This window comes from Thunnus thynnus, chromosome 17 (assembly GCF_963924715.1).
Source record: "Thunnus thynnus chromosome 17, fThuThy2.1, whole genome shotgun sequence".
Taxonomy (NCBI): domain Eukaryota; kingdom Metazoa; phylum Chordata; class Actinopteri; order Scombriformes; family Scombridae; genus Thunnus; species Thunnus thynnus.
In genome coordinates, this window is record NC_089533.1 from 10,487,214 (window position 1) to 10,500,424 (window position 13,211).

The following is a 13,211-nucleotide window of genomic DNA, read 5'->3' on the forward strand; positions in this document are numbered from 1 at the left end:
ATAAACTGCAGTTCCTTGAATGGCCAGTTGAGGCTGGCTCCAAAAGCAAGTCAAACATGCTCACAGTCTGGTACAAAAAACGGATTTGGTCTCAATAGCTAATTTCCCTGTTCACGACAACTATATGGCTGGTGAATTTTTATATAATTCACCTGTTTAAATTTTATTCAGGCTTAAAGTTATGATTATTAAAAGAATGGCCACTTTGAGTGACAGGTGGGTGCTGTCACAGGCAAGTTGCTGCCACGGCAACAACATTGGTTAAGTAAAGTAACCATGGCATAACCACAGATTCACAGAGCATAGAAATAGCTGTCACTATATCAGTGTGTTTTCAGCTCATGAGAGTTTACTGTAACATTCAGATGTTTTTTTCTGGTAAGTACATTTTGTTGTAATGGTTTTAAGCCTGTTTCTCGCTAGCAAATATTAACATTAGCATTATCACAGTTAACCATAGACTGTAATGCATCTTGCTAACCAAGCCAGCAGCTAGCAGCTAGCATTAGGGTCAGTGCCACCCTCTCGTCCAAATATGGTCACTTTGGCTCCAAAAATCCAAGATGGCGACAGTTAAAATGCAAATTCAGGCTTCAATGGGAGTCCATAAACCAATGGGTGATGTGACGGTGGCTACGTCCATTATTTTTTTACAGTCTATGCTGATACACTACAGCAACTTCCAGGCACACTGAAATTAATTTACCCGCACACACCCAGATAAACACACACACACCACACACACACACACACACACACACACACACACACAGACAGACACATCCTGTTGTGTGTGAAGGTGGTGAGGTGTGAAAAATCTCATCGCCCATGTGCACTTTTTCAGTGCGTATGTGCACCCTGTCAGTGTGTACATGCAAGTACTTCAATGTTTTCACCCTAATCGGCCTCCCATATTTTCCCCTCGCTCTCCCTCGCGCCCCACCTCCCTACCCTCCGTCCAATCAGAGCAGAGAACGGCCGTTCGGGCCTCGCGACCGGAGATCAGCAGCAGCAGAGAGCGGAGCGAGGAGGCAGTGGGGGAGGGTCACGTGTGTACACACTGTAGGGCTCAGCAGCACTCCAGCAGTAGTAAAGTCTGCGACGGACAGCCCCTTTTCAGAACAAGCCTCGTCCGAAAAGTTGATAGATGAAGCCCGTCTCTACTGAAATGAAGTTAAACGATTTCTTTGGTTGTTTATAGGATTTATGAGCGCGAGGAGAGCAGAAGCGCGTATTTTAGGACATTTTTTTGTCAAATGAAACGACTGAGAAATGCCACTGGAAATGCTACATCCAAACTCAATGCCTCCGTAGGTTTGTCACCGAGCCAAATCTATACGTTTCTGGTGAGTTTTCCTCTCTTTTCTATTATTCCGATTCACCAATGTGATAAGTTTGCCTTTAATTTTCACCTGAAGCTGGTAGAAAAGTGAATTTGCCCCGTTGATGATGGCTAGATGCGGTTGTGAGTAGCTTCAATTTTGCAATAAGCCGTAGAAATGGTAGAATAATAGTGAAGCCGTGACAGTTATCCACGCTTTGATCTGTGCAGTCAAGTGTGATGGAGAGACACCGTGTCGGCTATAATAAAATAGACACCACCATATGCTGACTTGTTATGACTTGTTGTCTCTTATCCTTATTATTATTATACCCTTATTCATCTGTCTATAGTTCCAACAACGCGTTTATTTTTGGAAAACAACACCTGAAGATGTTTCTCACGGGATCCGCTTTCTCACATGCTGGGGGGGAGTTGTATCAGTTTAGAGACAGATCAGAGGCCTGTTAAGTCTTCAGAAGCATTATTAAAGCACAGCATTAAAGTTGTAGGAGACTTTGCATGAATAATAGCCTATATCTTGTTGACATAACATCCTCCATTGAGACCTACAACTAAGGGGATGTCACAGTGAGTCTGTTTATTTAACCAAATGTAATATTTATAACTAGTAGACTGCAGGATGGAGATGAAGCCTTGCTTACTGGATTAATACATCTACTAATATAGGCTATTTCACTCAATCTCAAGCCATCAGTAAGTAATTAATCCTTGTTTTTCTTTTTTTTTCCTAAATATGTACAGTCTTGTGATGTTAAAACATTCAGATAATACAATATTATAAACTGCTTAAAGCATGATACCAATATTAGATTCATATACTCCAGAGACAAATGAATATATTCACCTAGTTTATTCAGTTTACTTTTTATACAGTGGTTTCAACACTTTAAGGACGTTTTTGTTTTGATATATGATATTCATCATCTATAGGTAATAACAGATGTAACTCGTTATGCACCAAATGTTTATTATTCAGACTGTGGCTAATAAAGATGATACATGTATAGTAACATGTTAGTAATAGTAGTTAGATGGCCACCTGACCACATTTCAGAGGCTGAGTGAAAGCTGCAGTTTGACAGACTAATTCTGATCAGATTAGTCTCACTGCTCACCAAATTAAATACTTCTTGAGATTTAGGCTTTGCACTTGTTGTCGTCAACTTCCATCCATGTGACCAAAGGGGACATGGGCGTGTGTGCCGTGGCTTAATGGCGGTAAGCCTGCTTTGTGCTGACCATTGAACTCTGACTCTGTTGATGCCTGTGACAGTTGCTAAGAAAGAAAGTGGACGAGACCATGACCTGTGCTTGACCACATTTTATGACACTAGAGCTTGAAATGAGTAAACATTGTTTTCTCAGAAAGCAGATGTAACATTGCTCCACACCCTCTGTGCAGCTGTGAGTCAGTTATACCAGGAACATTTTGGACCTTTCGGTTTTCCAGTGATTACCAAAGATTTATAGATTAACAGATTAGCAAAGGACGGTAGGCAGGTAGATAAATGATCTGAATGTACGTCTGTAGCTTACAAGAAATTCATTCAAAAACAAGCTATGGCACCATGACTCATTTCTGAGGGGACTGATGATGATGATTTGGGGGAAATAATTTATAAAAAATGTATGAAACATGTTAGAAAGCCTCTCCACAGAAATGGAGTCAAAGGCAATTATTTTAATCACCACTGAGAGCTTAGTCATTTTAATCTGCAAAATTTTATGCAGCATTAGCATACACCTGAAGTCAGACCCCTCAGTAAATGGGCTGCTTTCCAAGTATAATAGGCGGCTGAGAAAATCACTAGAACCAGGAGAGATTCTGGGACTTTCTTAAATGATCCATTTGTATCTTAAGGAATTCTTAGAAGTAGTTCGGTGGTTGTGTGGGCTGTTACAGAGAATCACACATCAATGAATGCTGGAAATGAATGTGCTTCAAACGTCATAGTGTTACACTTCACCCCTGACACCGTTGCACAGTCACAACATTTGTAAACGGGGAGTCACGTAATCTTATTTTCCTTCTGTAGTATTTTCCTGGTGCTGCTCCACTGCACGTCGCTGCATACACAAGTAGTGAATCATGTGACATCACTCAGTACTTTCTGAGAAGGGCCTGTAAATTCCAGTAAGGATATATGAGGGGTGCGGGCCCACTATGTCACACTACTCCCATCAGCCCGCGAGATCTGTCTTCAAAACGCTGAGATGTCAAGCACGTGGGCGTCACTCTTAGGGGATCATGTTTGGTGGGGCTGGAGAACACTGAAGCAGGGCCTCCCCCTCTGGGAACATTTAACTTAACCACTTTTGACATGGAGTAGTGCAAAAAGTTCACACTGGGCTTAACCGAGTCTACAACTGCAGTCATGCTCGTGTGCAAAAAGAACTAAAACAAGACTTTTTCCTCGTGTTTTCCTCTATTGACAAGAGCTTAGGCTATAATTATTTACTTAGCTATGTTGTTTTGTTTCGCTTGAAGTAAATCTATGAACACATTCTGACATATGCATGCTTTTAGTAATTGATCACAACACTGGAAGTTTGTTGTAATTATGGATATGTGCATAATTAATGCAGATGATAGTCAGTACAAGTATGGTGGAGCAATAAGACCACATTTTTTTGAGTTGGCAGCTCTTAAAAACTCCTTGAGGAGGATTTCAATGGACATACATCCATATATTATGTTTATCACCCAACCATAAGCATGTTGTTAGTGACAGCCATGGTAGGGCTGCATCTAACAATAATTTATATGATAATGATTCAATAATTCATTATTTCTTAGTTATAGATGACAGATTTTCTTATTAATGTGTTCATAATTTAGTCACTAAAGTGTTGCAAATACCCGTTAGAGGTTATTAGAGCACAAATTAAGGCACTTAAATGACTTATTCAGTGTGGAGAAGCTCACATTTTTGCATTTGAGACCTGCAAAATCATCATTATACCAGACAAACAACAAAAACTGGCGTTAAAAAGAGCCACAAATTCTTATGTCTGTATGAGGTTGCAGTGCCTCCGCATGAGGAGTGTTTTTCCCTCAGTGGAATGGAAAACTAGAGATTTCATTATCATTGGCTGCTGGCAAAATGTGCACGTAATGACTTTCACAACACCAAAGTTGTAGTTGCCCAGAGTGAATTGGTGCAGACAGTGCAAAGCCATCAGTGGTTTGCTCACAAGCTTCATATGAAAAGCCTGATTTTGAACATGATTTAGTGTTGGCTATAGCGACTGAATGTATTTTCCTTCTTTGCAGTTACTTGCAGGGTATACAGAGGGGACAATAACGTTGTAACTGTCATTTACTTCCCTATTTGTGTTCCATAAATGTGTTGTGCAGCAACTACTGTGTGCTTAGCTTAATATCAGTGAGATAAGGGCGCTGAGGCTCTCTTTGTCACTCCAAGTAGGTAAATGTAGGAAATCCCAAAGTTTTCAGTGTTTACCTTCAGTCCAGTGTGCATAAAAAAATACATTGGAGTTAGTTTCATCCATGCTTTTATCTTTGTTTTGTCACCGTTAAGGTCTTGTGTCACATCCAAGGTTGCTGCTGTTGCTGGAGACAAGAAGTATTTCCTCATAAAACTCATAATTTTGAGTTAATTCAATCATAGCTAACATGTTTTCCTAGTCCTAGATCTGAAGTCATAATTTCTATAAACCTTGCTCAAACTGTTTGAGTTTAACAGTGATTAAACAGAAATCCACCACAACTTATGACACCTTTTTTATGTAGAATTTTAGGATTAGTGGTAGTTTACTTTGCAGCTAACGGAAGCTGCCAAGTTAGCCAATGTGGTAATGAAAGGGAGGCAAAAATGTCTGTATAAAGCAGGTGCTAATGAATGGGGACCGGCAGCCACAATGCTGGGTGCTCTCTTTAATAATCACCAACTTCTCCTGAGGTCATTTTAAGTGATGAAAGGTTGTTGAAGGAGTGAAGGGTGAACAAACTTCTTAGTGCTTCCAATTTACAAGAAGTTCAGATAAGAGAACATAATTTATGGGAGAGGACCACAGCTAATTATGTGCTTTTAGCAAAGCCTTTCTTAGTAAATGAGTCACCTGGTATCAGTGAGCCATGTTTACAAGAGGGCTGACCAGTGCTCTTGTCTCTGTGAAAACAGTTTACTTTTAGTAAAGAGTAACTCTACACTTTCTTCCTCCTGATCCTGTTCCAGTCCAGCTCTGAGCTCCAGCCTCCACTACAGTCTCATTACAGCCAATTGGAGTAGTATAGAGGAGGGACTGATCTCTTGTGTGTGTGTGTGTGTGTGTGTGTGTGTACGACTGTGTGTGAGGCTTAAGGCCAAAACAGTTCCTCTGTAGTGGTATTACGCAAGTGAACGGAAGAATGCGTTCCCTTTACTGGCATTGTTACCCATCTTCCTGAAAACAAAACTGTTTTCCTGCAAGTAATTCTAGGGTATTTTTGGCGGGAGAGGCTTTCCAGATAATACTGCTCATTCTTTCTTCAGGGAAAGAATCTCTTGGAAGCAGTTATGTGGAACAGTCTGACTTATAAAATAAAATACAGTGAACTTGTGTGACTGCAAGCCTGTGATATCCTTATGATCTTCCTTTTCCTTGTCCAAAGCTATTTGAATAATTTATTTAAAATGACCTGAGTTAATAATGCAGGGGAGCATTACATAAGTGTTTTTGAAATCTTGCAGCCCCATCAGGTTTGATCCCAAACGCTCCCGACATGCGCAATGGTCATTTTCTTTGACCTTGCCCTGAACTCTAACCCCACGGCTCGTTCCTCACGGGCCCTTCACCAGAGCCTGCTTCACATTTCACTCTTTATAAATCTACTCATCACCACGTGCCCAACCCCCCCCCCCAGTCAACCTGGCCCGGTAACCTGACCAGGAGGTGCATGTGCTTTAGTCCGAGCAGTAGCGCCAAAGTAGTCTGTAAAGTGTCAGGCTCCGAAAGGGCTATTCTTTATCTGGCTGCTTGCTGCTTGACCATGTGAAAAGCACAAGGGCAGTTCTGCACAGGCAGCAATGCCCCTGCATGTGACTGTGACACAGAAAGAAAGAGAGAGAGAGAGAGGCAGAACAAGACAGAAAAAGCTTGCTGAGGTGTCAAACAAATGCAGTTTTGTATTCTTCCACCAGAACAACAGCTCTGGTCAGTGTGGCTCTCGAGGAGGAGAAATAGTGGGTTTTGAGGCTGAGCTAGCAAATGAAACATATTGTGAGGCGTTCGTATTCAGCCAGTCAGATGCGGTGAAGTGAAATTAACAGTGTTACCCCAGGGCATAATAGCAGCGCCGTGGCCAACGTGTTTGTGTCAAGGCTTTACTTGCTCCTCTAGCGAGCACATAAACCAATAACAGAAAGATTTGTAATTATCTGCTCATCGAGGAAAACAACTTATTGTATTTTTGTGATTTCCTCAAAACATAACGCCTTAATATTCAACTTAATATCAATAGAATATGTCACTTTTAGTGTGACTCATGCTCACTATTATATTATGTTAAAATGGTAATAAGAGATTTGATATAATTTGAGAATTTCAACTTCATCTCTATTGTATCTTAGGAGAAATTTGTCTTAACAAAATACACACAGACATGAACATAAAATACATGAATCATATATCCTCCACAGAAGCTCATAAAAATTACCATGTCATTTTGGCTTACATGATATTATCATACTGCTGATCTTTTTCCACATGGTCTTAAAGGCTGAATTACAGGATCATATACAATCATATATAATACACAAGATCAAGATATCATGTTCTTATATGATTGTCCTGGCTAATTGAAATGAGCAATGAAAACAGAACTGAAACAGACTATTGTTACATCATCAGTATTGAAGCACTGAGTGAAAAATATCTGATTATAATGATCATATCTCTAATTACAATATTTCTGGTAATTGCTAACAACTCTGACATTTCTGATCAGTGTTGTAATTAACTCCTTTCTCCCAACTCTCTGTCCGCAGTCGACCTGTTGAGAGCGTTTGACCTGTGTGAGCCCAGAGATGTGGATCTGCATGGTTTACAATGAGACGGACACCAGCGTGGACTCCCAGCTCTGCCAGGACTTCGGCCTCATCCTGTCAGTCTTCTCGCTCATCTACCTCCTGGTGTGCTTCCCATTGGGGCTGTGCTACAATGCGCTGCTGGTCGTGGTCAACCTCTCGAATAAGGTGTCTATGACCATGCCGGATGTCTATTTCGTCAACATGGCCATTGCGGGCCTTGTGCTCAACCTGGTGGCGCCGGTGGAGCTGCTGAGCTCCACCTTCACCCGCTGGCATGCGTGGGAGTACAACAATGAGGTCTACATCACCTTGCTCATCCTCTTCAACATCTCATCTCTGGTCATCATGTATTCCACCACGCTGCTCAGTCTGGACTACTACATAGAGCGGGCGTTGCCTCGCACATACATGTCCAGCGTGTATAACACCAAACATGTGTGTGGCTTCATCTGGGGCGGCGCTGTGCTCACCAGCTTCTCTTCTCTGCTGTTCTATGTGTGCAACCACATCTCCACTAAGATGGTTGAGTGCACCAAAATGCAGAACAAAGAGGCAGCAGACGCCATCATGATGTTTATCGGCTACGTGGTTCCAGCTGTGGCTGTTCTTTATGCCTTTGTGCTCATTTTGCGCATAAGGAAGGAGTCCACACCTCTGGATCAGGACTCCGCACGCTTGGACCCTTCTATTCACAGACTGCTGCTTGCTTCAGTCTGTGTGCAATTTGTACTGTGGACCCCATACTACATGACCCTGTTGGTGCACACTATAGTCGGTCCACCAAGGTATATTAACTACATACATTACTTCCCTACCTACTATTTCTTGAGATGTGTGTCTAAACTGCTGGCTTTCTCTAGCAGTTTTGCGATGCCTCTCATGTACAGGCAGATGAACAAAAACTTCTCCAACAAGCTTCAGCGGCTGCTCAGGAGGCTGCACTGCAGAGACCAGTCCTGCCCCCATGAACGCTCAACAGTGCAGCAAGTGGTGACGTGAGATCTACCCTCCTGGGAGATCACTGACGCACCTCCCACTCCCCCCTTCTCCACCTCTCTGGCCTAGCCAGTACTTTTCTTCCCTTACAGAGCCAGTATCTGACAGGGCTCCCTCGTTGCTCTGGACTGTGTTAAAAGCGAAGTAGCCAACTGTGGAATTTCCTGTCACCTTCCAGAACTTGATCTGATATTTTTCAGTTCTGCAGTGAGGCGACAAACCAAGAAAAAAACCACTAAGTGCTGTTATTTTTTGTCACCAAGTGAAGCTCTCCACTAAGACACTTGAGCCTCCAGTTTGAGGGCAGTAAATTGGCGCAATCAGCCGAGTTTCACACAGACACCAACGAAATGTCCTGTTACTACAGGGACTCCCAAACACTGTACTATTGCAATGGGTGCGGCTTTCTTGATATGGGTAAACACTCTGCTGACAGTGTGCAAATTTGACTAATGCATGACTACCTAAATTTCACAGTAAAGTCACAATATGCTACAATATATGATTTATGTCCCTGGAAGAACAATTTACAAATTTTGTACCGGAATTGAAATCATGAAAAGTGACAGAATATCAACTTGCTTTGCGTGTCAAACTTGTAAACCAACATTTTGCGCTGCCAGAAAACATCACAGTTTACTGCCCTCAAATTACAGGCCTTAATCACTTGAATGTGAGGACAGTTCTACCTTTTCAGAGCTGAGTTATCCTTTTACTGAAATGTATTGAGAGTGATTCCTCATTATCAGAGTAAATATCCTTCACATTTTAAAGGTGGAGTACAATATTCACAGTCTCTTACTGTAGTCCATCAAAAGCTATTTTTATTCTTATACCAGTACTACCCTGTAGCTAGAAGTAGGTGCTGGTATGTAGAGATGTTCTTATTTCACTTTTCTAGATTGAGTTTTGAGGTTTTGATCCCACTCGAAGGCATATAGAGATTACTTTTGCATATGTCAAGGCAAGCGCCGCAGCAAATCATTAATCATATTAACACATGATGATAAAAATCTATATACTGTACATCCACACCAGTTTGAAATCACACACAGCTACATTAAAGGCTTATATCAAGCTTGTATTCAGGGTTCAGACATAACCGGTTTACCTCTTGTGATCTCTGCTGAAATCACCTGTTAACCAGTTTCAAGTCATGAAAAGTCAGCTCATGATATTTGGGCTGAGAGCAGTCACCTCAGCCCGATATGTGATTTGTTAAGCTATATTTTGCTACTGCAGGAAGTACACATGCCTCACATAGAGTCAGTGAAGTCCACACAGGGTCACAGACCCTGAGGAGGTGGCGTGCACATTCCCAAAATTGTATGAGCACTTGTGAGTGTTGGGGAGGTTTTGTTTTGGTGCCATCGAAAACCCTTCACAAAGACTCACCAACCAAGCGCCTGTAAACAGTGTGTTTGTCGGCGAAGTTTAAACTGCAATTCTGCTCAGATGCAGTAAACTGATCTGCACATTATTGGCAAAGCTGCTTTGATTTCTTGCCTGCCACTGAAAGATAGACTATTTGTGAAAAGTGAGCAGACTATTCTAGTCCCAGATACAAGTTGAAAATAAAAGACATGTTCTTGCATGAGGTCTGTTGCATCACTGCATTAGGTTAGTTTTTTATTAGCTTTCTGAACGAGAAGGCCAGTTTATGAATCATCCTGTGAACAGATACACCAGCGAGGTGGGGCATTCACTTGAAGAGAAATGAAAGGTGGGCACTCATAGTTTTATCCCACTCATAGACCATAAACGGTAGCTACATACTGTATGTTTCAATTTACACCTTCAAATAATTTAATAATTTTTATGTTAAAGCTGACTTGCTAAAAAAAAAAAAAGTGTGCTTGACTTTCACTGTAAAGTATAAAGGATTGCCAGATGTACTAACACAGATTTGATGCTTTTCATACATATATGGAATTTGTATTAGGATTTTAACATAGTATCACACATGCATAATGTATTTTTTCAAACATCTCATGCATTAGGGATATGTTGTGTCTACGACTGAGGTATGAAACGGTGTCCAGCATTTTAATTTTCCCTGCACAGCCCCCATCCTTGTTATGTGTATCTATAATCAATCAGTGGGAAGTACTGTTTATTTTCAACTGAGGCTGTGTGTTTACATTATGCGCTACAGTATGTGCTGCCCCATTTCAAAAAAAAAAAAAAAAAAAACTGTATCGTGACACAGTTAATCATTATTTGAACTCAGATCAAAGTCCCAATGGTTACTGTTCATTTAGGATTGGAAAGCAAACAGTAGCGTGTGGTCAAATGATAGGTGGTTTGAATCAAAGCTTCTGACGCACTGATGGAAGAAATTTAAGCAGCATTTCTGAAGATGATTAGTCTGTTTTCAGCCCCAAATTGGTGCACTATATATTGTCAGTGATTAACGTTGTGCCCATATTCATTTTTACCAAAAGTCCAACAAGTGAAGAGAATTGAATGGTTCCCAGTTTTCTGATTTGGTAAAACTTGAACATTTTGCCATTTGTATTTTCATGCAGTCGATCCAGATATAAATAAAGTATCCCAAGATGAATTGTAGGAGTCATCAACCATTTCAGATAATGTGAAAGAGAATTAAACTCCACAATCAACCTTGAATTGTCCTTCCAGGAATCAGATTATTTCACATGATTCACTTCAACATCACTTTACTTTCACTTTCAAGCTTAATCAAGTAATATATGGGGAGTTTCCATAGTTGAGCCCTTTTAATGATTCCCCGTTTGACAGAAGTCCTTAATATTTTCCATGAATGCCAACTTATTTCATGAAAACATCCAACTAGAAGGTTCTCAGAGAGCAGAAATATCTGCCAAGGTAGCACAAAACTCAGAATTTGTTATTTTGATAATAGATACTGTTTAATAGATTCCAATTTCCATCTTAATATGAATCTGCATCAAACTACACAAAGTGAATGACAATCATGATCGTTTTTAGAGAATCGCTAAACTAGAGTTATGGCCATTTAACTTTAGCATATCGTTGCAGCACCATATGTAGGCAAAATACCATCAAGTTTTTCAAGATTGCTCTGAGTTGATATGTGTATGTGCCATCAAATTTGTTTGCACAATGTGTTCAAGAAATATGGAGGTTTATGTGGAATTGGCAGGAATTCAGCAAGTAAGAAAAAACACAAAATTCCTGTGCCATTTAAGTGGCTGCCAATGTTTGTTAAAGATTGGATGAAAGTTTTTGAAGAAAAGATGAAAAATGTGTTGCGTAAAACATTTGAAATGGAAACAGACAATCTTTTTGGCTAATAAATATAAAATCTAGGGGGGAAATTTAGCTTCTGTGCCTCACAATGTCAAAGTTTTGAGTAGATATGTGAAGTAGTAGCAGGCCAAATTTCCAAATTTAATTAAAATCTGTCTAAGAAGTATTTAAGATATATTTCTTATGTTACAGATGAAACCTAAAACTAAATCTCTGGCAGAGGTAAAAGTTAGCACTCCCCAAAAATGGACTGACTGCAAAATGTACACAACTGGCAGATGAAGCTTGATCAAAGCATCTCAAAATCACACATAACTCAGATGCCTGCTCAAGTGTGAGTTTGGTTTGTTGTTTCAGAGGGGCCTGAATGTCACGTCAGTATGAAGAAATTTGAGTAATAATCACTGAGTTCGGTTAAATTGCTGAAACAGACCGAGTCACCCTCAGAGTTCTCCTGTGTCGAATGTATGCAGATGCATTTTAGCTATTTGAACGGCAAAACCTCAACAAAAAAAAATATCCAGATGAATCCACTTTCAGATGTGATGCTCTTGTGACTGTGTATACAAGTGTATATGTATAATACAAAATGATGTGTATATATTGTAAGTGAGAGAATTCCCGGAAGATTCCATGCTCTTTCAAAAATACAGTATTATTTTCTGAGAGATATATTTAGATTCTGTAAGTAATTTACTCTACTGTCAACTGAGTCAAAGACTGATTAAACAATAAACTAACATGGATATTACATCTCTTTCTTATCTCGATGATATATACCAACACTTATGATAATGTTATAACTGTACTATTGAAAGACTGTTTGGTAGAATTGATACTGAACCTCTTTGTGCTTGCAGGGTGTCACAATAAAATGACCGGACATGATCAGTCAATTTCAGGAGGTCAATCAAGACAATTGGTGCTTTATCCCCAAAAATGTCCCTTGAAACAGAAAAATACTTCTGAAAGACTGGCTCTTAACTGATTAAAGAAGTTGGGTTTGCTTTTATCTACAAATCCAGCTCTTCAACCCCTCAAATTTGATCCAGTCATGGCTGTGGGCAAGTGGTCTCCCCTCCCTCTAAGCAGCAGTAGAGTGGGTGTGAAGAAGGATGCCACGGCTTCCCATCCTGCCACGCCACTCTGACAGCGGAAAAGAGCAGCATTCCTGGCATTTGGGGAATTGTTGAGTCTTCTGAGGGTCTAGTCCAATACTGCTGCCATTCTCAGTGGAAAACAATGTTGTGTAGGCTACGTCTGGTAAAGCTGCACACTGAGCGCTGTGTGACTGCCTGCAACGAGGAACTGGTGCAAAAAGCACTGCAACAGGAAGCTAGCAGGAGTGAGATGATGAGGTGATGGATCACACCATCAAAATCTTTATAATTAGATGGGTTCAAATTAAATCTCAACAGGTAAGGTGCCATATGGCGTTGAGGAGTATTCATAATCATTCATTATTCATCAGCTGTTGTCAACTACTACACTGTTTATTTCTTACAGTTAGACCCAGCAACAATAACAACATAAGGTTGCACAACAGTGTATGTATTCGTAAAACCCCAGAGCCAAAACACAAATAG

At 40.5% G+C, this 13,211-nt stretch overlaps 1 protein-coding gene across 2 annotated transcripts; it reads left to right on the forward strand.

Moving 5' to 3' along the window:
- The first annotated feature begins 268 nt into the window (after positions 1–268).
- On the forward strand, positions 269–12,376 carry gpr146 (G protein-coupled receptor 146). 2 transcript variants are annotated; one of them, XM_067615710.1, is made up of 2 exons: positions 269–378; positions 7,336–12,376. In XM_067615710.1, the coding sequence occupies exon 2, from the start codon at positions 7,375–7,377 to the stop codon at positions 8,374–8,376; it is 1,002 nt and encodes a 333-aa protein (XP_067471811.1). In that variant the 5' UTR covers positions 269–378; positions 7,336–7,374; the 3' UTR covers positions 8,377–12,376. The 2 variants fall into 2 exon arrangements, with proteins under 2 accessions (XP_067471811.1, XP_067471810.1); XM_067615709.1 differs by lacking the exon at positions 269–378 and adding an exon at positions 1,024–1,346.
- The last annotated feature ends 835 nt before the right edge of the window (positions 12,377–13,211 follow it).